This window comes from Leuresthes tenuis, unplaced genomic scaffold, assembly GCF_036924035.1.
Source record: "Leuresthes tenuis unplaced genomic scaffold, fLeuTen1.0.hap1 SCAF_15, whole genome shotgun sequence".
NCBI classification, from domain to species: domain Eukaryota; kingdom Metazoa; phylum Chordata; class Actinopteri; order Atheriniformes; family Atherinopsidae; genus Leuresthes; species Leuresthes tenuis.
In genome coordinates, this window is record NW_027325369.1 from 23,694,447 (window position 1) to 23,720,810 (window position 26,364).

General features: G+C 39.7%; 4 protein-coding genes across 5 annotated transcripts; 2 read left to right on the plus strand and 2 right to left on the minus strand.

Annotated features, from left to right (window-relative positions):
* Positions 1–600: 600 nt before the first annotated feature.
* Positions 601–3,654, minus strand: LOC140270143 (uncharacterized). Of its 2 annotated transcripts, none has more exons than XM_072365239.1 (6): positions 3,445–3,652; positions 3,085–3,192; positions 2,559–2,819; positions 2,294–2,457; positions 2,086–2,213; positions 601–1,408 (listed from the first exon to the last, which is right to left on the minus strand). In XM_072365239.1, exons 1-6 carry the CDS (start codon positions 3,563–3,565, stop codon positions 1,255–1,257), a joined length of 936 nt encoding a protein of 311 aa, XP_072221340.1. In that variant the 5' UTR covers positions 3,566–3,652; the 3' UTR covers positions 601–1,254. The 2 variants fall into 2 exon arrangements, with proteins under 2 accessions (XP_072221340.1, XP_072221341.1); XM_072365240.1 differs by having other exon boundaries at positions 1,292–1,430; positions 3,445–3,654.
* A 1,526-nt stretch (positions 3,655–5,180) lies between these two features.
* Positions 5,181–6,842, minus strand: LOC140270110 (perlucin-like protein). The gene is made up of 5 exons (XM_072365199.1): positions 6,747–6,842; positions 6,080–6,346; positions 5,831–5,997; positions 5,532–5,668; positions 5,181–5,401 (listed from the first exon to the last, which is right to left on the minus strand). Exons 1-5 carry the CDS (start codon positions 6,805–6,807, stop codon positions 5,248–5,250), a joined length of 786 nt encoding a protein of 261 aa, XP_072221300.1. The 5' UTR covers positions 6,808–6,842; the 3' UTR covers positions 5,181–5,247.
* A 5,096-nt stretch (positions 6,843–11,938) lies between these two features.
* On the plus strand, positions 11,939–20,955 carry LOC140270036 (serine/threonine-protein kinase Nek9). Its single transcript, XM_072365107.1, is given in 24 exon segments — positions 11,939–12,877; positions 13,833–14,010; positions 14,102–14,157; positions 14,240–14,310; positions 14,446–14,551; positions 14,728–14,859; positions 14,967–15,077; positions 15,178–15,242; positions 15,317–15,367; positions 15,472–15,664; positions 15,746–15,890; positions 15,981–16,181; positions 16,408–16,454; positions 16,566–16,727; positions 16,828–16,936; positions 17,026–17,187; positions 17,329–17,496; positions 17,592–17,651; positions 17,751–17,938; positions 18,047–18,205; positions 18,358–18,456; positions 18,543–18,596; positions 18,688–18,819; positions 18,821–20,955. Coding segments are annotated over 24 exon segments (2,892 nt in total). The 5' UTR covers positions 11,939–12,691; the 3' UTR covers positions 18,878–20,955.
* A 2,475-nt stretch (positions 20,956–23,430) lies between these two features.
* On the plus strand, positions 23,431–25,314 carry acyp1 (acylphosphatase 1, erythrocyte (common) type). The gene is made up of 3 exons (XM_072365234.1): positions 23,431–23,536; positions 23,725–23,812; positions 24,874–25,314. Exons 2-3 carry the CDS (start codon positions 23,732–23,734, stop codon positions 25,087–25,089), a joined length of 297 nt encoding a protein of 98 aa, XP_072221335.1. The 5' UTR covers positions 23,431–23,536; positions 23,725–23,731; the 3' UTR covers positions 25,090–25,314.
* The last annotated feature ends 1,050 nt before the right edge of the window (positions 25,315–26,364 follow it).

A 26,364-nucleotide genomic window follows, 5' to 3' on the forward strand; every position in this document is an offset into this window, starting at 1 on the left:
TCCTGCATCACTCATTTCCAAACTAATGACCCTGTGAAACAGCTGGATTTTCATGTGATCTGCAAGATCAAAATCACAAGTGAACCTATCTTACCGTGTTCCAAGCTATCCTTTTGTGACAGAAACACATACATTTTGGCACAATCAACATTTAACACTGGAAGCTACATGGACAGGTTTTAGGAGCGATGACAACATACAAGGGTGGCTTCTAATAACTGACTCTTTTCAAGTTGCTTCACTTAATTCATCTGATTAGCTGGAGTTTGTTTGTCAGATGCTTTACTCAGTCATCTCCAAAGTTCTGTGCAAATGAGATGCTGATCATAAGAATATTGATGCAGATATTCCAGGTTATGTTTCTTTGTTCTTCTGTTAAATTACCCTTCTCACAGAAAGACAGTTGTGCAGCAGCCTGCAGCCATTTAGCTTAGCTTAGCATGCCAGAAACAGCCTGAATTAAAATATCACCAACATGAACCTTTAACACATAGAATCAACATGTAATTTATCATTTTAAATGGGTCAGTTGTTCAAAGGTTCAAGGTTAATGTATCATCTAACAGCATAAGGGTTTTATTACTACATCTGCAAAACGGGAGGAGCAGCAGGTAGTTATGCTTACAAGATTTTGTCTAAACATGGAGAAATAAATTAGAAATAAACATTCGGTACTTTGTACTGCAACAATCTTTATTGAACTTTAGAAACATAGCTCGAAGGAAGACAGATAAACAGTGCAGATTTAGAAATGAGAAACATTGACATTAGAAACCTGACAGATAGACAGTGCGGGAAAAGGCTGTAGCTATAAACTGATGATGACATGACATGTCCCTTTCCTCCTTGGCATCATGTTCATACACATCTGAATGCTCCAGACCAAACTTCTGCTTTTACAGAGATGCTCACACTTACTGATGAGTAGTTTTAAAGCACTTAAGTTGTTTTTCACACACTGCTTCTGCATGTTAGCTTAGTTTTTTTTAAATAAGTAATGACACAGAGTAATATGTCATGTGATGTTGTCCAGCTACGTTTGTATTTGCCTAATTCTAGATGATGTTTTGTGTCCAAATGTGTAAAACATTAGATATGAGGAAAAGTGTACTTTTTTTCATGACTCTATGAATAAAGACTATACAGCTACAGGTGAAAGACCGGCCTTTCATCATGGTATATTACTTATTTACAGAGGTGTGTCTCATTGTAACAAACACATACTGTATGTACAGTGTGTGAGATTCTGATTCCTCAGGCCATGGAGGTTGGAGCTTTTTCACAAATCCATTCATGTGGGGTGCTACATTTGACATCGTTCCAAGCCTTGAAGAAGTTTCTCCTGGGATACACTGCTGCACAGTCCTCGTTTTGATGGGTATCATTTGGTTCTCCATCTCTCCAGTACCTGAAGCAAAGAGTGGATTAATCTAGAGAGATATATTTAGGTTAAATGTACCGTCAAACGGTCCATATGGTGTGTAAGTTTAAACTGAAACTAGGTGTTTTCATCTAAACCCTTTTACCAACTGAGACCGAAATACATCGGATACATAAAAACGGACTGCTACTGCAAACTGACTGTGCAAACATCTATATGTTTTTTATCTTATTGAATAATGTTTAAACTGCTGTTTCATTCTGCATTGCAGAGTTGTGTTTGGAGGCATAGATTGTACATTGTAGTTGGCAGGGAGGATTTTTCTGTGTGGTGTGTTTAAGTGCAAGAAACAGCAGAGGGACATGCTGGCACAAGTTTCTTGATGTCAGTTTGGTGTATAAGAGCTCTTAGTTTAGCTCACTGTCAAAAATCCTCCCTGATTCTGCAAACAGAGGGCGCTCTGAGTGCTGTCTACTGCAGGTAAGGCACTGACTACTTCACAAAACCCCACTTTAAGTTGAATTACTTTAAATTCTCATGTAAAGGTTGAGGATACTGTCATTATGTCTGAGTGGATGCACCAAATAAAAAAAATAAAAAAAAACAGCTGTTGGATGTTATAGTGACATTTTCCCTGAGAAATCTAGTTTCTGACTATTGACTCTTAAATATTTTTCCTAACATGTAATATAATACATTCTTACCCTTCAACAAGGACTCTTCCATCCAGCCATTTCCAAGTCCCCTCCTCCTCAGAATCTCTCAGTCCAAACCAGGTGCCATCATTGTATTTTGAGGGGTCTTGGTGCGTCAAGTAATTTACAGTAAAGTTCTAACAAATTATAAACAGAATATGAATTAAAGAAAGCTACATTTCTACTTGAATATGGTTGGCCAGAAATATTAGCTAACCTCTTTGTCTTTGCTGTCAATGACTAGAAGATCTCCTTGATGCAGCTGGCAGAACTCTCTGGCTTTTTGCCAGGATTTGAGTTCATCTTTGTTCAAAAAAGAGAAGTAGTAGCACACAGAGTTCCTCAACAGCCATCCTGGGGGACAGTGTTTGCAGCCGTCGGCTGTGGACAAATAACACCAAAACATAAAACTATTAAGCGAGACACATCTCACATGATTACCATTTTTAAATGATAGTTGAGAACAGTAAGACATGTCTTACTAATCATTGGTAGCTGTGAGCTCATTTTTGCAATGTCCTTTGTAATTTTATCAATCTGCTCTTTGTTGTTTTCACTTCTTTTTGTCTGATGCTCCAACTCCCAGTTGGTTTCTGTTTGACTGTTCGTCTCACTGTCTTTCTGCTTCTGGGCAATCTTCATGGTTTCCACCGCGTTTTTGTAATCCTCCTGGAGTTTGGCCAGCTCTTTGGCGATACTTTGTGTATCATCAGGGGTGAGGTGGGTGTCTTTGAGATTGTTGTCTGCCAGTGTTGAAGAAACAGATTTACAGTGACAAAGTGTTCTTTATTTAACTTACTCTCAGACAGAATGATGATTTTTATGCATTTTTATATCTGATACTTTGCATAGTTGTTGTTTTTTTTAGTCCAATTCATAGTCCAATGTATGAATGTTTGACTTTGCAGCTTGCTTTACAGTCCATTCAATAAAGGTGTTGCTTTTCCTAAACAAAATGAGCTGATCTTATTAGGAGGCAAGGAACAAACAGTAGTAGCACCAACTTACAATGGACACCCATGCTGATATCAACTATTAGTAGAACAGCAGCGAGAAGTGTCAGTATCAGCACAGCCAGTCTGCTGCGTCTCCCCGAACTCATCGTGAACATGGACACTACACAGCAATATCACAAGGCAAATGACAGCATCAAGCTAAACTAACAGTAGACAAACACATTCTGTGAAGACATCTGTACTTTGAGTTTCTAGCTCTATTACACAGGCTTTATTTGTGACTGGATATGAAAATCAAAATCTTGCTAAAAGCGGCAGTAAGAATGATGAGCATAATTCAACATATTTTATCTGCATGACATCAACATCAATGGGTTGGCAGAAAATGTGTATGGAAGTGTGTTTTACTGACCCTTTACTTGTCTTCTGTTAGATTGTTGACAAGGAAGATGTTCTTCATCTTTGAAGTCCTCCTGACAAATCAGCGTATTAAATCCGCCATCAAAGTTACAGTCTTGGGGGCTCTTCTCCATTATCGCTGTTTAGTTTAGTCCAGGTATGTGCCAGTAAATGTAAGTAAATGGTCATGTCATCGCCCTGTTTCACCACACCTCTGCTGAGCTCATCAACAGTAAATCCTTGAAAACATTCCCCTTAAGACTGATGACCATGAGAAAGGAGAAGTGAAATTATTCAAAGTAATCTAGGGTTAAAGCGAACATTTATTCAGCTGAAGGGGAACAGGATGTGAATATGCTGACCCATCTGATGCACAATAAATCCAGGCATTTATTCAAGTGGAGATCTGAAACTGCTTAGCTGAAAATCCTCCTCTTGCACAAAATGACCCAACGTTCTGACTGAACTGATTTTCTTAAAGTCAAAAAGGACACATTCTGTAATAAGTCTTAGTCGTTTCAGGTAACATCATTTATTTGTGTTAATCTTTTACAGTTTTAGAAAAAACTGGGCTCTCTGCGTGGTCATTACAACATATCCCCCACCTTTGGCAAGTATGGCATTTTATTAAGGCTTTGTGTCACAGCTGTATACATCTTTCAGTTTGTGGGGGGATTTTTGTTTATTCTTCCGTTAGTGCACTTCTGGTCTTGAGAGATTTCTGAGCCGTCTTGTAAATGGTGCTTTTTTTGCAGATTGGTTCACCACACATTGGTCTTCATGCCAGTGGCTGCAACACGAGCCCAAAACACGATCGATCCAACTGTGTGCTTAGGGATGCAGAGGTCTTCTTTTGATTGAAGTCTGCATCCTTTTGTCCTCAAACACTGCAGCCAAAGAGCTCTATTTCAAATTCATCAGTCCAGGATTTGTTTTTCACACGACTTCAGGCACAAATTTTGTGTCGATGATGAAAGAAAGGTCATTTTGAATGACTCTGTTTTCTGTGTCTTGTAGACCTCAACATTACCTCAGCTGTTCCTGTTATTCTCATTTTACTGAGCCAACAAAAACGGAAAATTATTAGGAGGTTAAGAAGAGTGAATATCACCTTTTATTTTGAGCCTTTTGCTCGGTACATAACACAAATCATACATAAAGACAAAATATTCTGTGTTTGTAAATCATTTGTTTGTTGATTTAGTTACATTAGGATAAAGAGCTGAACAGAGCAGTCAGCTGCTGTTGCTGACATTTGTTGTTCTGAAGCCTCTGAAGCCTCCTCCACACTGCCAAGGTTGTCATGCTGTGCTGCTTTAATAGTGCACATTTCAATTCTCTTGACAAAAACAATGAGAAATATCACCTTTGCAGAAACTTCAGCTCTGTGGGCACACGTTTGTTGTAATAAGAACCTCTTAAATTTCTTATACATGTGTAAACAATCCAGTTTGCAAATCTGTGATGACAAGGACTAAGTGATAAATGCATTTTAAGTCGAAATATGATCAGAAAGAAAACAAATGTTAATCAATCAATCAGTCAGATATTATTTGTACTTTTCATACAAATAACACACACACACATATGAAAAACAGTAAAAAGGATAAGAATAAACTTTAAAAACAATACATCCCACCAATGCCACGATGCACAAAATAACTGGACTCTGAATAACACTGAATATCAGGGACTGAAAAACTAACATGTTTTTAGATGTCATAAATCTCATAGATTTGTGTGAGGAAACATGAATTAAATGTATTTTATTTACGGTCAAACTACTTGAGCAGTACATAAAGAGTGAATCTGGAGTTTATCTTGATGGCATTTCACAGATCCAGTGTATCTTGAAGTTGTGGCACCCTCCATCGAATCTGGTCTTCCATGGATTATTGGTGGAGTAAACTACAACGCCGCAGTCCTCCCCACGAGGTCCATGGTTGTTTGGTTCTCCATCCATCCAGTACCTGAAAGAAGTTAAATCAGTCGATAAAAACATAGTTCTAATGTTCTGTGTAGTAAAATTGACAAAGTGTTAAAGCAGCAAAGTGAAAACAATCGACAATAATCTGTTGAGAGTAATTGTGTAGCTCTCACCTTTGTTCCACCTCTGTGACGTTATTCACCCACATCCATGTTCCCTCTGCCTTGATGTCAGTGAGACCAATCCAGAACCCGTTGTTCCAGGATAGAGGATCGCTTTTCTTATTTTCAATGCTGTCGCTTATATATTTCTGTGAAGGCGAACAAATAACTTTTCAAAGTTTTCAAAGGGACAATATAAAAAGATTGCATGAACACATATGTCCATCCATCCGTTTTCCAAACCATTCCAGCTTAATGCTGGTTTGTCAGTTGGGTCTTGCTGACATCCTCATTAAATTATTTTAACCCACCTGCTCCTCAGGGTTATCGATCACAACCAAGTCTGAACCACGTCTGATGCAGTCTGCTCTGCTGTCCTGCCAGTTCTTCTTGACAGTCGTGGACTCGGTGTAGGAAAAGAAATAGCAGGATGAGTTTAAGAGAACCCATCCAGGGAGGCATCTTCCACAAGTTCCTCCTGAGAAACAAAAGATTTCTTGTCGTTTCAGGCGCTTTACTGTAAGATTCAATTAGAAAAACACTGTAACAGTGAAACTAACCTAAAGCTGATATGTTGGACTGCAGGTTTGTCTTCTCTGCGTGCAGTGCTTCAATCTGTTTCTGATAAGCATCATTAATGGTCGTCAGCTGCTCAATTTGCTCCTTCATTTTAGCGTGTTCACTTTTCGCCTTCTCTAACGCCCTCTTGGCCTCCTCTTTGGCCTCGATCACATCGCTGTGGTTGCTCCGTAAAAAGCTGAGCTCACTGATGAGCTCTGACGCAGCTGAGTGGGAAACATGGAGGGAGCCCTCTTTGACTTTAGCACCTGAACAGGTGAAAACATGTCATCACAAAGAGTAAAAGAATGTGTCAAACTGTACTGCAGAGATGTAGCACACAGACGCCTCAAAGTACAGGACAATAAATGTGTTTATTGTAGTATAAACACATTTATTGTATTTATATAGTATACTGAATTTTTATTTTGGTTGAGATTGATGTAAATTATTCATTATACTAGAAGCTGATTTACAAGTCACATTTAAATGCTTAGACATTTTAATTTAGCTGGTTGTGCACAAGAATATAATTGACTGACTGAGGGATGTTGAAATCATTCTTAATTTCCAGTTAAAGCTTGAGTGTAAAAGTGTCTGTTCAGCAGTGGGATTTAAGTGAAATTTCACAAGAAGGAACTGAAACTTTCCGTACGCTGCCATACTTACAGTTAATGCCAAGAACAACAGCAGCTATGAGTAACACAGTGTTCAGGAGTCCCAGACACATAATAACCACTCTGTAGTTTGGAAAAGTGTGTCCACCTGTGAGTTTGAACAGAAATAATGATTGAGAAATATCAAAGCTTGAAAATATTCAGACTTTTTTCACAAATTGTGAGTCAGATTGACAGTTTTTTGCCTGAGTTATGAAGCAAGTGTACACATTCTGAAAGGCTGCATACAAATGTTTCATTTTGGATTTGGATTTTTCTCAGATACAAATTCTTAAAAATGGATAAAACGTGTGGTAAGAAATGTTTAAATACTGCTAAAATACATAAAAAGAATGAAACATACATTTCACCATAAGCAAGCCATTAAAGATGAGTGACAGATGTGTTTGGAAATGAGGAAAGAAAAATAATCAGTGGGTTATATGATGTGTGGGTGAGCGGAAGCTGAGAGTTTTTCTGTTTTTATTTCAATACTGTTAGCTCAAGGTCCTGAGATGGTTGTTCTGTTATCTCGAGAAACAACTTAATTTAGCTTGTTATCTTCAGCCTTTTTTTCTTTCTTTCTTAAATAATAGGCCATTAATAAATAAACTATTAATGGCCTATTATTATTAAATTAATCAGCGAGAGATCACAAGATGATTCTGGTGAGCTTGAAAATGAGCGGTTTCTGTGTTAAATCATGTGTAATTCTGCTTGCTGCACTGAGCTTAGAAACACCTCTGCTCTTGAGCAGGGAGTGTGGTTTCTTTGGATGCAGATAAGAGTTTAACTCTGCTGCAGTTCAGACGGTATCTGCCCCACAGGCAGGTCAAACCAACAGGATATATCAATCTGTCATCTCAAGAGACCTGTTATCCTGTTATTCAGAATGATCTTTGTTATCACAAGTATCTTTGAATGTGGCCTCTCTCTGCTTTATAAATACTTAGCCAATGTCTCTAACAATTGGACTTATGATAATGAAACATCTGCCACCAGCACACCAGCACAATAAATGTAAAATGGCTATGATACTTTCAGCCAAAACACCAAAAAATAGCATCTGAAAAACTTGGTCTGAAGATAGTTTGAAAAAAAAAGTGTTATGACAGCTCGTAACCCTAAAAAAAAAACACGTTGTCCACGTGAAATCGGATTATTCTGCTTTTAAGTCAAACAACTACAGCCACACACATTATATGAATCAGACATTGCGGACTGTTGAAAATCATACCTTTTTCAAATATTCTAGAAAACTGTCCATTTCTTACGTGGCTTGTCCATCTCTGTGAGCTCTCCATGACTGTGGTGTTACTGCTGCAGCAAACTATCTGTGTTTGCTTCCTCTTTTAACTCACAGCTGAATTTTCAGCAATAAAAACAAGGAAGACTGTGTTGCTGAGATGGGAAAATCACTCCCGCCACAACTGTAACCAGGATCTACTACTTGTGTTATTACTGTAAGGATTTTGGCTGTTCTCTGGAGATTGCTGGAAATGTAATAGCACCAATTAAACTGATTAAAAAGCAGATCTGTCACAATAAACTAGATTAAAATCAGGGGTTTCAGATCAGGTGCCAATGATTACAAGCTCTTCTTAACATGACTGGACCAACCCAACTTATTTGTACTGATATCTACAGAAGGACCAAGCATTCTCATTGCTGAATTGTGTGCCATCATCATGCCAAGGTACTGAAAGCTCTCTGGAGCATTCAGAAGCATGATAGTGGTCACCAGTATGTGTCATGAGCTGTGCTTTTTGTGTTTTGACCTTCTTGCCCTTTGCGTTTCTAGTCTTTTTTATGGTTTAATTGTTTCTCAGTGCCTTGGTTTGTCCTCTCTTCTGTGTTCTTGGTTGGTATATTTTGTTTGTACTTTAACCCCTCATTCTTGTAATTACCCTTTGTATCCTCAGTTCTCCTGTTTGGTCCTCAGCTCCAATTTCACACCTGTCTTCTCTTAATCAGTTGTAGGTGTACAAATTTGTTTCATCAGGTCCTCTATTTAAGCTCCTTGGTTTGCTCAATCTTTGTCAGCGCCTTGCTGGTTTCTGGTTCCACATTCACTCTGGTTTTCTCACCTTGTCAGGTTGTTCAATTATTTAGTCTTTTGTGTCTTAAGTTTAGTTCATTTACATTTATTTATTCTTTCTAAATAAAGATCTTATTTTTCATCCATTGCCTCCAAGCAGCTGCTTTCCATATTTTGGTCCTTCAAACCATTCACATCGAACACTGTGACAGTATGTAAGGCAAGAGATTTCAAAAGGTCTCCAAATAATCTGAAATATATCATACACTGGGGAAAAAATAAGGAATTTCAAAGAAAGCTCAACCAAAGACAGACAAAAGCTAGCCCCAAACAGCTCAAAATACTTAATCACATGATCTGCTGGTAAATGCAGCTGTTGGAGTAAAAGGGCGTGTGTCAACAACGAGAGAGATTGTTCAAAAAGACAAATGAAAAAATGGATCTGCACTGTAGCTCTACCAGGACTATTTGCAGTCCAGAAAGAAAATAAGAGTAAAGCTACAGCTTTCAAGTGAACATTCAGGCAAAGAATTGTTTTGTCTTCATGTCTTTTTCTGATGTGTGATGGACAGACAAACCCAGAAAACGACAGCAGACTTCTTTAGCGCTGATTAAAGACATTTACCAACAACCACATACCAACTGTGATGGGTGGAGTTGTAAAAGGTTTCGTTGTGGTTGTTTCACTTCCCAAGACAAGGCAGTCAAAGCACTTTCATGAATTAAACGAGGACTTTTGCCCACAGAACTTTCAGCTTTTCCTTCACTTAATGAACCAAATAATCTCAAACTGCTTGAATAGCTCCAAGTTAAGTTTCACACTTAAGCTTCTGGCTTGTTTATGTTTCATCAGTGTTGTATATTGGACCTTCATAGAGTGCTTAAAGATAATCTTAGGCAAACTGAAGTTCAACTGGAAGCCAACAACAGGATTTCATCAGGGTCCTTGGTGCACTAGCAAATTAATTCAAAATGAAGAAATAGAGGGTTTCGCATTGGCAAAATAAAAAGGCAAAGAACAGATTTTAGCCCCACTGATCAATTCTAGATGATCTGAAAGAGGCATTGTGAGAAATTCATCAAACGTCTTGCACCTGAAAGACATTGGGAATTATGCTGCATTAATTTACCTTTTAGTTTAGTTGAGTGCATGGAGAGGGATTTGATCCCCAACTGTATTATCTGGGTGTATTGGTCTGGTTTTGAGAAGCTCAGTTTCATAGTAAATTGGTCGGACTAACATGCTTTATGTATTTTAAAAGTCCGGTTTTGGTAGGACAAACAGAATAAGGGTTTTTTTTCTGGGGTCATGTAAACAGTTATTCTTGATAGGAAGAAGTCCTGTCCCTGATCTGAAGAGAGGCACAACCCCTTGCAGAGGGTGCAGTAAGCAGGAAACTTCTTTTCTTTCGGCATTTTTTATTTATTAGAGCAGTGACAATGTTTTCAGTTGTACCTTCATATTGAAGGGATGCAAAAAACACACTTATCAGCGAATAAAGCTTTAACGTGATATTGAATTGACTTCAGCTGGAAACTCAGAGTGCTTATGTGAGAGGAGTTGAGAAGGGCTGAGAGGTGCAGAAACATCCTCAGTCTCTTCAGTGATGTTTGGTGACCCCTTGTGTCATTAAAAGGGAAACTTCCTGTTTCTATAGACCAGGTTGTGTAAAGTACCAATGAGTATCACTTACCTGCAATATACAGAGGTCAGAATGCTCTCAGTTTCACCATCTGAAACATCTAAATGCTCAAAATATTTGATGTTCAGGTTGGATAAAACTATTTGTCTATTCAGACTGATGTAATGAGAAAATCCGGCTGGTTCTTTCTGTGTGGAGTTAGCATATTTCCCCTGTGTATGCGTGGGTTCTCTCTGGGTACTCCGGCTTCCTCCCACCGCCCAAAAACATTCATGTCACTTTAACTCTGGTTACTCTAGATTGACAATAGGTGTGTAAGTGTGGATGGTTGTTTGTCTCGTTTGTCTCTGTGTTGGAGTGGTGACCTGTCCAGGGTGTGCCCTGCCTCTCACCCAATGACAGCTGGGAAAGCCCCCAAAGGGTTGTGCATCTGAATTCTAATGACAAAACTGTCAGGGTAAGTGTACATCTTAGTGATTGTGGATTGTGGCGCAGTGGAATAAGGTTTGATCCCCATTTACATCCCTCAGAGGGTAGGCTTGAGACAAAACCTTGCAAATAATGTTCTTCTACCTAGAAAGGGAATCCTACAAAGCATAGCATGGCGGACGTCCCACAGACCTTTTCTTGTTTGCTGGAACATCTCTTCTTCATGTTGGGATTTTGCAACTGAAGCTGACACTCAGAAAAATTAACTCTTACACATAAATAAGGATGATAAAATCTACCAACAAATGTATAAACTGTCTTAACTTGGAGGTTACCTTTGATTTTTAAGTTTGGCCCATGTAACACAAATGGGAAATAAGCCAGACAATTTATCAATATATAATATGACCTAGACTGCAGCCAGTGATTGAGATGTTTTGGCTTCGTGTTTGTTGAGCTTTCTAGCTGTCCAGCTTCATATTGTTAACATAGTGGTGAAGAGTCCCTTCATGCAGATTTGAGTGTACTAACATACATTGAGGATTGGCTGTTTGGAGCCTGTCTCCCTCCTGTGGAAAATTTATTGGACCAGCTTGGGGAAACTGGACCAATCACGACAGCTGATCTGACACCTGCATCTTCAAAACGCTCTGAGGAGGACTCATTCACCAGTTTGCAGACAATCCATCCATCCATTTATTTTCTGTACCCACTTAATCCAGCTGTACAGCAGATCATTTAACTGCATAATGTAATCAAAACAACAAATTTTACGCAATAAAGAATCTGAATTATTTTATAATGTGTACTCTGTCTACATCTCCTCTCGTTGAAAGGTGAACTTACTTTTGATCTTTTGACGTTGGAAATGCTGTTTTATAGAGGTGACACAATTTGGAACATTAAACATTTAAGTTATACATTTTGTTTTGTCATTTTTAACCATCAAATTTTTCCATAAAAAGTACTTTCAGGTTTATAATTACATGAAGGTGAAGGCTGGATAGATACGTGTTACTACAATAACTTTATGTCATAATAAAATTCACACATAGGGGGCGTTGTTGCTACGTTAGTTGTTTGATACATAAGTCGTGAAAGTTTGGTGTGAACTGAAAACTAAACTGCCGCCAGAGGGGAAAGTATTTTACGTTAATGTAGAGTGGTAGGAGCAAGACTATTAGAAAAAAGATGTCTGTAAAAGACTGTTTAGTTATGCTAATTCGCCCGTGCGTTTGACAGTTTCCGGGTTTGAGCGGAGGGAAATGATAGGGCAATTGTCAATGTATTGTTGTCTCCGTATCCGAGGATAGCTCGTTTTAAACACACCATAACTTTTCCAAATAATAAGCAAACCAACCGCAACAAAGTAAAATAACATTGACCAAACTCTTCAGGATTTAATTGTTTTGAAAGGAGCAGGTCTTTCGTGTCGCACATGAGCTACATCAAGCTAACAGTCGGAAGAGACTGGAACGTCACCGGAAATGCGCTCTGCTTCTTTTCATCGTAAAATGCACCTCAACACTTTTACGGGTAAAGGCTTATATTTTGAAACTCAGAAGAAAAGTTGGCTGAGTGACTTCACTTTATTGTGTCAAACTTGACATTCGTGTAACTACTGTAGTTGCACGCATTTGCTACTTTACCTATTTGTGACATTGTTTGTTACAGGTAGCTTTGAGGAACCCGGTCGTGCGCTCACCTTGACAGGGTTTTATTATCATCCGACGGGGTAACATGTTACACGTGTGCGCGGTTTTCTAGGAGTCTTTCAGAGAGTGTTGTCGTTAGGCCTTTTCGTGTTGTTTCCATCCCTGCCTCTGGCGAACAAATCCCTAAACCGAAATGTCACTGGGGGACTATGAGAGACATTTCGACTCGCTAAATTCGGATTTGGGCGGCGGGTCTGTGGTCAGTGAGAGATCAGCCTCAAGCACGTTTAATGGCGAAGAGGAGAAGTTGCATTACATTCCTATCCGGATCCTCGGGAGGGGGGCGTTTGGTGAAGCAACACTCTACAGAAGAGCAGAGGTAAGCTGGGTATTATCACAGATTAGTTTTATACGCATGTTGGTTAAACACAGAGGACTCAATATGTCATACAGTGATACATTTCCCCCACAATTAGTGCTCCCTAAAGTGAAAACATGCATGCAGCAGAAGGGCAGAGCAAATGTGAATTGTGCTGGTGAATTATTTAGTCAATAATATGTGTCTGGTGTCCTGAATCGCTCACAGTCCCTCTGTTTCCACATCCCTCATATTTCTCACCCACGTGAGTGTGTGAAATTCTTCAGTGAGAATAAGATAGATGAGTTTCTTAGGCTTTGCCTCCTTGATCCTTTATTAAAAATTGGCTGCAGCAAGAGGGCCACCCCTGATTTAAAAATAAATCAATAAATAAAAGTCTTAAACTCTGCCAACATCTGGAGCATGAGGGGATGTTCCCGGGCACTGATGAGTGCAGAGCCAACCGTGAGCCTTAAGGACTGAAGCACACACAGCTCTTCAATTTCTGATTGTTGTGTTCGGCATAAGTTTTGTATCATTTCACAACTTTGCGGCCACGCTTTATTGTTGGGTTAATTCTGGGATTCCACTTGTCTTTTTAAGGTCATCTTAAAAAAAGATTTTAACATCTCTTTTAACTGTCTTATTAACATTAGTCATCATGTTCATTTTTATAGTCTCATTTACAAAAAGCATTAATTTAACAGTGATTCAGTCTGAGTTTTATCCTGTGGTTTTGCATCTTTTAGTTGCCATTCTGCATCTATTTGTCATCCTGTTACCACTCTTTCTTTAAATCTCATTTTTCTCATATTTATTGCTTTGTCTCTTGCTCTGAAACAACAACCAGTGGCCTCCTGACTACTTTGGCCACTCTATGTATGCCTTCTAGGCCCTCTGAGATATCTGTGCATCATCTGGTAGGACTAATCCAGACCCTTCTATGAGGCTCTTACTGTTCTTCTCTAACTCCTAGGACAACTCTCTGGTGGTGTGGAAGGAGGTGGATCTGAACTCCCTCTCAGAAAAAGAGCGCCGAGATGTCACTAATGAAATAAGCATCCTTTCCATGCTGGAGCACAACAACGTAATTGCTTACTTCAATCATTTCATGGATAAAAACACTCTGCTGATTGAGTTGGAGTATTGCAATGGTAAGGGCTAAAGGCTTTCAGTGTCCCCTCTGAAGATTAGTTTGGATGTTGCTCATCTGTGACCGAATGCTAAATCGTCTTGTCATCACAGGAGGAAATCTGTATGACAAAATCGTCCAGCAAAAGGGGAAGCTTTTCAGTGAGGAGGTATGAGTGCACCATTGGAGGCCATTTTATTTGAAACCCTACTATTCTTGGTTATCTATCAATCTTTAATATGTTGCCATAGGTGGTTATATGGTACCTGTACCAGGTTGCCTCTGCAGTGGCCCATATTCACAAGGCAGGGATCTTACACAGGTTAGATGTGCATCCCTTTATCAAAAGTATCTGGCACTTCATATGCTTTTGTGTTGTCTTTTAAACGGTTATCTTTTTGACAAACTTCAGTACGTGACATAGGTAATCAAATTACGCTGCCTGGTTTTCTTGTAGAGATATCAAAACTCTGAACATTTTCCTGACCAAGACTGACCTCATTAAGCTGGGTGACTATGGCCTCGCAAAGAAGCTCGACTCCGAGTTTTCAATGGCAGAGACTGTAAGTTGATAAATCTGCTTTCTCTACTTGTTGTATATTATTTAAAGGTATACATCAACATGAATTTAGAGTAAAACATGTTGTTTCCTTCTCTTTTCCTCTTTATCATAGCAAACACAGTGAGATATTGACAGTTTATTTTTGCTCCCCCTCCTCTTTCCTCTGGGTTTATCCAGTGTGTGGGAACTCCATATTACATGTCACCTGAATTGTGCCAGGGAGCGAAATACAACTTCAAATCCGACATCTGGGCTATGGGTTGTGTACTTTTTGAGGTCCTAACTCTTACGAGAACATTTGATGCCACGGTAGGTTTGCTTGGCTTCTCGTGATCGATTGCACAGTCAGACAAATTAGATTTTTTTTTTTTTCTCCCTGCTACAATGAATTTCCTGTGCTGTTTCTGTCTGCACAGAACCCTCTGAACCTCTGTGTGAAAATAGTCCAAGGTAACTGGACTATGGAGGTGAACTCGGATGTTTATTCACCTGCTTTGATAAAGCTGGGGTATGAGTGTCTGGATCAAGTGAGTGAGATTGAAAACTCCGTCTTGTTTCGAGTTGCTGCATTACTTCTGACTCGACGGCTCCCATCTTCAACGCTCGCGTGATCTTTTTGTGTTGCAGGCCCCTGCAAAGAGACCCACTGCTGAGCAGATTCTGGACCAGCCTTTCATTTCCTGCTGCCGACAGTAAGAAAATTCTCGATTAAGAAATTCTGCGGGTGAAAATAAAACAGTCGTTTGACTACTTCTTTCTCTGTTAGGGAGCTTGAGGAGCGAGTTGTCCTTCTGAATTCGGCAATGAAGAGACCAAAGTAAGCTAACATATTGTATTTTTTCCATTGTAAAAGCCTCATGATCATCTCTTGGGTGTGACGGTGTCATGCATAATTGATATGTTGTTGTATTTGGACCATAGGCTGAGCACAGTGACCGAGACCCCTGTTGCCGTGGTTACTACACGCTCGAGAGAGGTGTATTTTTGGGGGGGAGGGAAGTTCACACCCCAGAAAATTGACTCATTTAAAGGAGGCAGCAGTGCCCAACATGTGTGTTCAGGAGAGAGTCACTTTGCTGTGGTGACAGTGGAAAAGGAGCTGTATACTTGGGCCGTAAGTAATGCTCCTTCACCTGCGGGGCAGATTTAATGGATCTAGTTGTGCTGCACTACCAAAAACTTTCTCAACCCTCAGAGTGTCCAAGGTGGGGCCAAGATGGTAGGCCAGCTGGGACACGGGGACCAGGCCTCGTACCGGCAGCCAAAGAGGGTGGAGAAGCTCCAAGGCAAGGCCATCCAGCAGGTGGCATGTGGTGCTGACTTCACTGCCTGTGTAACTGGTGAGTGAGGAAGTCTTCCTGCTCAAACAGGAGCTGGAGTCTGCGGAGGTGCACTTTCTCCAGTGACACACTCTGCCGCTTCTTTTGCAGACGAGGGCCAGATGTACATGTTTGGGTCAGACTATTACGGCTGCATTGGAGTAGAGGGCGAGCTGGGCATGGAGATTTTGGAGCCAGTGCTTCTGGAGTTTTTTGAGGTGCGGCCTGTCTGCCAGGTTTCATGCGGAGACAACCACGTGGTGGTGCTGACACAAAACGGCGACATCTACTCCTGGGGCTGCGGAGAGTATGGTACATAGAGCTGCTGCTTTGTGCTGTTGACTTAAGGTCACGTCAGATTATTCTCGCTTTTAGAATTGTTGCCACCAGGTGGAGACAGGAGCTTGTCAGCATACATGGTGCATTTTTATTCTTTCATTAGCTTGTTTGGTGTCATTTGTTTTATCAATTAGTAGTAGTAGCATTAGTAATAGAGTTGTTCTTCGAGGTGTTTATGGTTCTTATTTTCCTGCCTCAGGTCGTCTTGGTCTAGAATGCGAGGATGACTTTTCCTCTCCGATGCAAGTAAGACTCACCACTTTATCAGTCAGAAGCCACCTTCAGTGATTTTTAACCCACCCCAAAGAGAAAAAAAATCCCTGTTTGTGTCTCTCTTTTTTTTTTTTTTTGTCCCAGGTGGAGGTCCCTAAAGGTGCTACCATCTCCTCTGTGTCATGTGGCAGTGATGGAACCTTCTTTATGACCGAGACCGGCAAAGTGTTAGCATGTGGAAACAATGAATTCAACAAACTGGGGTTGAACCAGGGAATTTCTGGTCTCAAAAACCACCCTGGAGAGGTGCTGAGCTGTATTTATGGTACTGTAATAATAGGCTTAAGCTGACGCAGCTGTGTTCATTAATTTATTTTTTTTCTTTTCTTTCATGCACATCCATCAGGGCTACCAGGGGATACCATACATCACTACTCTGACCTTGGTGAAACAGCTTGCGCGCTTCAAGATCCAGTTCATAGCTACAGGGAAAACTCACACAGCTGCCATCGATGGTATAGCAGAAATGAGCTTCTATTATTTCTAACGTCAGCAGAATGAATTACACTTTCAAAGTGAAACTTAAACTGAGTATGATTTACAGAACGAGGTCGTCTGATCACCTTTGGTTGCAACAAGTATGGGCAGCTGGGCGTGAAGGATTTCAAGAGGCACCAAGGTGTCCAGGTCCTTGTGGGACCATTTGGGGGGAAGATGGTGACCAAAGTGTCTTGTGGAGATGGGTTTACCATTGCAGCCACTGAGGGTGAGAACATTGTTGAGGTGCATCAACAGCAACATGTATGTCATAGAGTTTTTATGTGAGGGTGTTTGGCAGCTTTATTTTCCTCCCTGCCATAGACTTTTGGTCCAGCAGGCGTGTCACACTTGGTGTTTTTACTTGCAGACAATCAGATATTTGCATGGGGAAATGCAGGAAACGGGAGACTTGGCATGCCTGCTGATAAGGGATTTGGTTCAGAGGTTTGCCCTGCCATGCCGAGGCCCATCTTTGGTTCCCTCCACCACGTACCTGACCTGTCTTGCCGTGGCTGGCACACCATCATCATTATGGGTCAGTCATCTTTACAGACACCGGTACAATGAAATGACACAAAATCAGCTTTATCATTAATATTCTCCCTTTTTTTTCTTTTTTTTTTTTTGTAGAAAAAGTGCTCAACTCAAAGACCATCCGCTCAAACAGCAGTGGGCTGTCAATTGGTAGTGGTGAATGCTTTTCTTTAACCGCAGATTTGTGAATTGACTAACTTGCATTGCTTGATGATCTACATATAAGTCTATATATTATTGTGTGTTTTCATTTAGGGCTGGGCCAGGAGGCTTCTACATCCACAGTAGATCTGGACATAGACCCTGAAGCGGAGACAGAGTGTCGCGACAGGGGTCTCGGTGGTACGCGAGAGGCTAACACAGAAGGGTGCTTCATGGACACCTCGATGATGTCAATGGGTAATCAGACTGGGGACAGCTCCTGTCCTTTCTGGCTTAGAAAGGTTTGTTGCCATGAAAGCACAAAGGAAATCATTAGTTTGAATCTGAAAATTTTAATAATAAACGCAGACTTAAATCGCACTAATTCAGGGATGTTTTTTATCCAACAGGAGCTAGAGGATGCAGAGTTCATTCCGATTCCAGAGGGTTCGAAACCATCCATTCATGACAAGCTCTCCTCTTTCTCTGAGAGTGTTACTCTGCCGTATGAAGAGCTGAAAGAGCTCAAGGCAGCAGCAGCAGCAGCCAGCAGCGGGACAGGCCTATCGGTAATGCAAATATAGCCGTTATTTGTGCTAATGCAGACACAGAATTTCCATTCTTTGAAATGAATCTTTCCACAATACTACTGTGCAGTATGTGTCTGCAACAGTGTTCAACGATATGTCAAACCTCAACATTTCCTCTGTTGGCCCTGCAGACGAGACGAATGAGCTGTGAAAAAGTCAACGGACTGGAGGAGGTGGACGCTTGCAGGAAAGGAGGCGCATGCTGCAAAGCAAGCAGTGAGGTGGCGCAGGTATCGCATATACTCACTCATCAGGGTAAATCACGATTTATTGAGTACAGTGCAGAGCTGCAGTGACAATCAAGCTTATTTTGCAGCTGCGAGAATCACTTGCCCGTCAGGAGATGAGGATCCAAATGCTCGAAAAGCAGGTGCCCTTTTTGCACAATCCACCCATTTCAGTGGCGATTTCAGTCATTGAGCACTAGCGCCAATGATTGTGTGTATTTTTGCCATCTCCAGATCAGTGAGCAGCAGAAGGAGAACGAGAAGCTCTGGGCAGCAATCAGTCGTTCAGCACTGCAGGAAGCGGGACCTGACCGTAACAGAAACCATCGCTCCGTTAGTACGCCTGGGGAAGGAGGGGGGGGGGGGAGGAACCAGAGGCGGATTCACAAATCATGGAGGTCGATCTGCTGGCGCCAGTGTGTGAGATTGTGAGAAAAATGTCAAGAATCTTTGCACATGTTGAATTAAACAAGCTGGTTATATGGGAGGGAGAGTCTCCGTTAGAGGTGCAGCAGCGACCACATCCTCATTCCCATCCAAAGGTTACAGTATAGATGTTTTACAGAGTGCTAAGTTGTGTGATTGCATGTTATTGCAAATGTATTTGTAATACATGGCACACTTGTTTTCGCTTGTGCGCGGCGATCTAGCTCATTTCAGCAGACTGAAACATTGGCTGGATTCACCACGAAGCACCGGACCTTTAACATCTGCGAGAGACAATCTGATCACAGCGTTCCACTGCAGTGTGAAATGTTAAGTCTGTGCATGGATTTATCCTCGACTTCAGTGCCTCAGATATTAGTATTTATCATACAGTGGGTAAGAACAGCTTTTGCAAATAGGAAACTGTTTCCTAATGTCTCCAAGTGTTAAGATATGAGAAGATGGGCATCCAGTATGTTTGCATCATCGTCCTGTGTGAAAATGCAGCTTTCTTATATTTCTCATATTTTCATTACATGTTATATTCTGAAGTGGCATCTATATATATATCATTAGAGCCCCTAAAACCTTTTTTCATATTGATCAGACATATTAGCTCTGACAATTAATCTAATTATCTCATGCAAAAATATATATATACAGTATATATATACATGTACTCCCACTTTGAAATGTTTTAAGTGACTTTGTGTGAAACACAAAACTACTGATTTATTTTTTTTTTTATAAAAAAAAAAGAAAATTTCCACTTAGTGCCTTCTTTGCCCCTCGAAACATTAAGTGCAGCACAAGTCTGTTTCTTTTACAACTTATAAGCACTTGAACGTTCTTTTAAAGCGTATGTTATAGCTGAACCTGCAGCTATATTTTCTTGTTTAGTCTTTTTAAGTATTTCATCTGTATTTGGGTGCTTTCTGAAATGTTCTTTGCCTTTTCGTGCATCATTTCTGGAAGCGAGAACATCGGAGCTTTCTTTTGTTTGTTTGTTTTAAATGTGTGTGAGGTCCTTTGGGTTTAGGTTTGTTTATTACATGTGTACCTACAGTATATATATATATATATATATATATATATACAGCCCTGCAAATATTTAAGAGTGCCTCTATGTCGCCTCTGGAGATGAAATGGGAGGTTTTGGTCTGTTTGTAAGATTTTTAAAGAACTGTCTAGCTGAATATCTTGAATTCTGATAAAGAGGACGTTCATTGGTAAAAGAAGAACCTTTCCTGAGTGCCTTTCTGGTTTTAGTTTTAATAGAAATTTAAGCAGTTCTGGTCCAGTGAATGATGGTTCACAGGTATTGTCATATTAATTTATAAGGAAACAGGCCTTTTTTTTTTGCCTGGGATCAAGAAACAGGATAACTTCTAGGATTCGTGGAGCAATGGAAGTAAATTAAGCTGTGAAAGTGACTGCAGGTGTTCCGACTTTTGCTGCTTTTCTTCTGCTCTTCTGTTCAGCTCGTCTAAAACCATCGTCTGTCTTTATTTTACCTTTTCCTCAGCATTTGGAAAACGTACTGTATTACCTCGTTCAGTACAGTATTGCCCCGATGGTGGCTGGAGTTTGAACTGACTCTGCTTGGACAGAGTCTGTTAAGAATCAGCAAAAGTTGGGACACGAGTAACAATTACAGTGACGGGAAAGATGCAGGTTTTCTTCATGCATGAAAAGCTGTTTTATTGAACAGTTTAGCTAGTACTTTCAGACAATTTAGAGTTATTTACTAGATTTTTAAATGCTTAAATTTCAAAATCTTACAAAGTGGGGCAAGTTTTCCAAGTTAAACTCGACTTGTGCTCAGCTGAGCTGTCTGCACTGTAACACCGGCAGTATTTTTATGCAATAAACTGCTGCAAATCTATTATTTGTGGAACTGTCACAGTGCTATGCCCTGGGGTGAGATGTTTTTGTTCTTCATTGTTTAGATATATGGATTTTATCATTTCAGCTGTTTGGACAATGTAACAGTTGTACACGTTTTCCTCTCACGGTCACTTTGTTGCTTTATATTTTGTGTACAAGCCATAAATAAAACAAAACTGCTACCTTTTATCATGAGTGTCAAATCAAGAGTATCCCTCAGTGTAATGCTGCAGATTTTAATGGTATAAACATGTTGATATGTGTTTAATGAAACCATACAAAGGCAAACACTGGCAGTGTGGATATAATGGGTCCCATTTGACGTGTTGACTCCTGAGGACCCGCCGTTGCCTGCTGTGTGGATCGGCTCACTTGGACCAATTTGGTTGTATGTTGCCAGATGGGAGCTGACCCTGATACAGAGTATTTCACTTGTAGTTTTGTCTTTTGTTCTTCCTCTTTAATACCTGGACAAAGAGACGGAACATATGTTTTATAAAAAGGGTCAATTACAATATTTTCCCCGTACACTCAGTTTAATGTATTTAAGAGGGAGAGATATCCTGTTAATGACAAATGAACTAAAATATAGTCTGCAGAGATTTAAAGCAAAGTCAAGTGGTGCTCACTGTTAATCCAAAGCTCCACCGTTATACTAGTGATCAGTAACTATATATAAATAACTATAAATTAAATATAACTGGCCTACCTCTGGAGTCTTGCTTCTGGTGTGCGTTTTGAGGAACTCCTCTGTTTGTGATCCTTTAGTCCTGTGAGCGTAGGAATTGAAGACTTGACGCTGGGATTGCTTTACCTTCTTACAGATCTGGATATGTTTCTCCAGTCTGTCACTTCTAAACTTTCTGTTGCAGACTTTGCAAGGAAGAAGCTGGGAGTGGTCCTCTGTGAGAGCGGGCTCCGCCTGCTGCTGTCGACCCCAATGAGAAGCAGCAGGGACGAGTGTTGACTCCCTGGCCAGTTTTCCTCTGGCACCTCTTTGGTTTTCTGCAGCCAGACTGCGTGCAGGTTTCTGCAGACTCTTCTCAGGCATATCTTGTTGATCATCTGAATTGCTGGTCTTCTTGCGTGTTTTTTCTCTGTATTTCTTTTCCGTTGTCCAGCTTGCATCGCCCAGAAAGGCCTCATTTTGTTCGCTGTGTTTTCTGTCATTGTCTTCCCAAATTCCATGCTCTTTTTCCTCTCCTCCTTTTCTTCTGAAACACTGGTTCACGCTGTACAATCTGGTTTTGTTTGGTAGTTCCTTGATATTGTGCTCACTGATCACATGAGCACTCTTCTTTCCTCTACCTTTTGAATGAGGACTCTCTTCATGTTCCCATCTGGCATGCGGTACCTCATGTCTATTCCTCATTGCATCTCCAGTACTCTGATTTTGTTTGTTTATCGGTTGTTTAAATTCATCATGCCAGCTTTCCTCCACTAACATGTCTCTTTTTCTCCCTGGCTCTTTCATCCGATGCTCAGACATCCTTGCTTTTGCCTGTGTTTTCCCCCTTTCAGCTCGTCCCCTGCGTTGCCACTCGTCTTCACCCTCGTGTTCATCATCCGCAGCAGTGTCGGCAGTATTGCTCTTAATTGTTTGTCTTATCTTTTCTCCAACCTTCCAGAGCTTCTTCTGTAGCATGAGCTCTTTTTCATTAATTGCTCTGGCCATCTGAAGCTCTCCTTTGGGCAGGCTGTGATAGTCTTCTCTTGAATGTGAGGATCCGGTGGTCTTTCTAATGCCATTTGAATGATATTCTTGGGTTAACAAATGCCCACTTTGTTGTGTTGAAAGAGTGAGTTTCTCAAAACCATGCAAATCAAGTGGGGCTTGTGTCTTTGGAAGTCTTCTGTGGCTGACAGGTTTGTTTGGAAATGGCTGATCCACTAAATCTGCTTTCCTATAAGGCACAACTCCACATTGTGTATCAGTATAGGCTTTACCACGTACTTGTCCTGCCGTACTTTGCTGCCTTTGAGTATTGTGTCTTCTTGTGTATGTGCTCATGTTTTGATCGCTGTTGAACATCCTCCTGTTCCACTTGAATCCTCACAAGTGTTTTTCCTAAATCTTCTAAACAAGGAGAGAAAGATGAGGTCTAAGAGGAAATTGCTTGACTTTTGAGTTGGTGTGTTGTTATGCAAGCAATTCAAAATCAAAGTCCATGCATACACTCTCTAATCTCTAATCAGTTGGCATGCAATCTAAGATATTTACACTTTGCAGCATTGAAGGCTCTTCTGAGGACTTGTTATACAAGTAAGTAGTCGCTGAAGCTTGTCAATAAGGAGTGTATGATGCAATAAAAAGCTCCAGAACAAGCAACCAAATAAAATCTGGAGTTGATAATGCCTTTTTCAAAGGGGAAAAAGGGCCCGTGAGAACTTAATTGCAATAAGTAGAATCAGTAAAATATTTTATTTTTAAAACTGAAGGGTTTCTCTTGTGTATTTTTTTTAAGACAAATAACAGAACTCTCTCGGAACTTATTTTTTACTCACCAGTAAAGTTGCTTCATCTGTTACATATAAATTTTGCTGAAATCCCGTCCAGACTTTGAGATATTTCAGCTTTTCTAGGTTTTCTCAGTCCCACGATGAAAGTTGATGCGACTCATTTTCAACGTTTACTTTTGTTGCCTAGAAACCGATCGTTCTCTGATTGGTCCGTTAAACGTCACTTCCTGAAGTGGAGTCCCCGTATGTTTTAAAACCGAGAACTTTCCTCATTGTAGTGGTCGTTTCACGGCATCCTGTCAACATCAAGGTGAATTACATGGAAGAAGCAAGCTTTCGTGTGTTCATGTCATCTTGACTACGAAGCTGAAATGTTAAATATCTTGGCTTAAAAATTGTTTAAACATACAGTCACCATGTTAGCTTAGCTTGTAACCGCAATGCGGTTGCTTTTTAACCCAACGCAGTACCAAGGGACTCTTATTTCTCCTTTTCTAGGGCCACTATGTCCAGTGAAGACCTGATTTCTGTGGATTATGAAATATTTGGAAGAGTGCAAGGTGTATTCTTTCGGAAATACACTCAAGTGAGTTTGACATTGATTGTGAAGCCGAGCTAAACTTCACCCCCATAATGACATCTTCTAGTTGTTCACTACATGTTTCGTAGTCGTTAGATGGCTTTTAATGGTGAACAAAACTACTTCATACAAAGTTTTTAAGTTGATTATTCAGTGTTTTCCTACTACGCTACATTTAGTTATGTGTATTTGTCAGACCTCTCCAATTACTTATCTTTCATTTGACTGTACTAAAATCTATGATTATTTGTTGTAGATTTTTCTTTTACAGTATTTTTTTTATTTGCTTCCTTAATTAAATAATCTTCAATTTCAAAATGAACACAGATTTTATGCAGTTATTGACTCCTGCATAAATGCATCATAAATGCACCAACATATCTTGCTGCATATAACTTTAAAGATGAGAAACCACAACTGTTTTTGAGGAATATTTTTTTTATCATTGAGGTAATTGTGGGTGGTATTTACTCACCATCAAAACTAATTAACACAATAATGAACTGAAATGGAAGTTTAGCAAATGTACACATATTGGCAGGGTTGTTCTCAGATGTGGCTCATAATGTGGCCAGTGAGCGTAGGTATTTCAGACATCTTGATGTCAACACAGCTCAGATATGGCTCTATGGCATAAAACCTCTGGATGTTTTTTCTTTTCTCGTGCGTAGAAAGATGGAAATGCTCATTTTATAGGAGAAATTGCAATCAAATGTATAAATAAAATTTTTAATTTTATTAATCCCTCGAGCTCTATTTATGTAGATCTTGGGCAGACAATATTTTAAGTGGTGCCAAATGTATTTCAGATGCAATAGACTCGAAATAAAACTTCACAAAATCAAATGGCTTTTTTTTTTTTTATTTATTAAAGTAAAGTGGGAACTTGTTGAGAAGTGCATTTTTGTTTCGGCAGAAAATTGTCCATTATTTTGACTTCAGTGTCACAGTTAGCGGTGTCAGAAATCCCAAAACGGCCCTGTCAACGATGGGTAGTTCTCATCCCATTTCGTTGTCTTTAACGTTTCTGCCATATTTCCATAATAACTATTCCTGTCATTGTCCAGGCTGAAGGGAAGAAACTTGGCCTAGTTGGCTGGGTCCAAAACACAGGTGCTGGAACTGTTCAGGGGCAGCTACAAGGTCCACGCGGCAAGGTGAAAGAGATGCAAGAGTGGCTGAGATCTACAGGGAGTCCCAAGTCACAAATAACCAAGGCAGAGTTCAAGAACGAGAAAACAATCGACAGCCTTGAACACTCATCTTTCAACATAGTAAAATGAAATAACCTATTGGTTGTGCCTGTAACATTAACATGAAAGCAGATGTTTTCTTTTTTATTTATTTAGTCTTTTTTTTTTTAATTAGTATTATTATTATTGTTGGCTGCATTTCAAGAACTAGAGTGAGGTGTAAAAATATGCATTGTATATATTGGAACTTGTTCAGTTCTGCTGACCTTATGATAACAGTAATAAATGAAAAATTCTCGCTGTATGTTTTATGTTGTTTGAATCTTATTGTTGTAGCTACAACGGGGAAACACTTGAGTGTGACTTAAAACACAGTTTTATCAGTTGTAACACAGAAAGCCTTGTTGTCACAGACCTTTATGAACCTTTACTAGAACATCGATTGTCACATGACTTGGAGGTTTATCAGGAGTAATTTACAGACCAGATTTATTGGTGTGATCTGTCATTGTCAGAGAACAGAAACGCACAACTTTAATGAAAATGGTTATGTGCGTGTATATAAGCACATTAATATAGCTTTTTAAACTTAATACAAGACCTTGAAGTATATACATAATGTATCATGCATATTAATATGCATTAGTTATGCTGTATTTAAACTATTTTCAAAAAAGGCCAAATTTATGTGGAGGACTGTTTTCACAGTATTCTGGTTGTTGGAGCCAGACATAAGATTTTAAATTTGATATAGTGTTTGAAAAGATGTTTCTTTTTACCCTACTTACATTCATGGCTAATAAATGTAGGTCCATGTGAGTCAATACTGTCAATGAATCCAAAGAAATGATTTTCAAAGCACAGTGTATAATTCAGCCTAACTTTAAGTCAAACCAAAACGCTTGATTATAAACACATTTACAAAATAAATTACACTGATCATAAAAATACCTCTCAGGCTAATGATAAAACTACATTAACTGCCACATGGGCTTATGGCAGAATTCAATGGGAAAATATCAACTATGACTGAAATGTATTTTTTCACTTTTTATACAAATTAAAGCATATTGTACGTAAACACATGAAATACCAGACACCATACAGTAGGTGGCGGTATAAGCGAGAAAGGCTATATGAACCAAAGAAATATGCTGTAAGGGCGCGTTTCAAACTAGGAGGTTTCAGAACTTTGCCTCTTAAGGAAGAATATTACACACATAACTGCTTGTGGTAGGTAATCAGAAAAAATGGATAATTAAAGACCTTTCTTCCTAAGAAAAAAAAGGATGTCCTAAACAACACAAAAAGAAATAGTGGCGCAGTACGCGTAACAGTATGTACAGCATTGTTAAATTTCCGAAT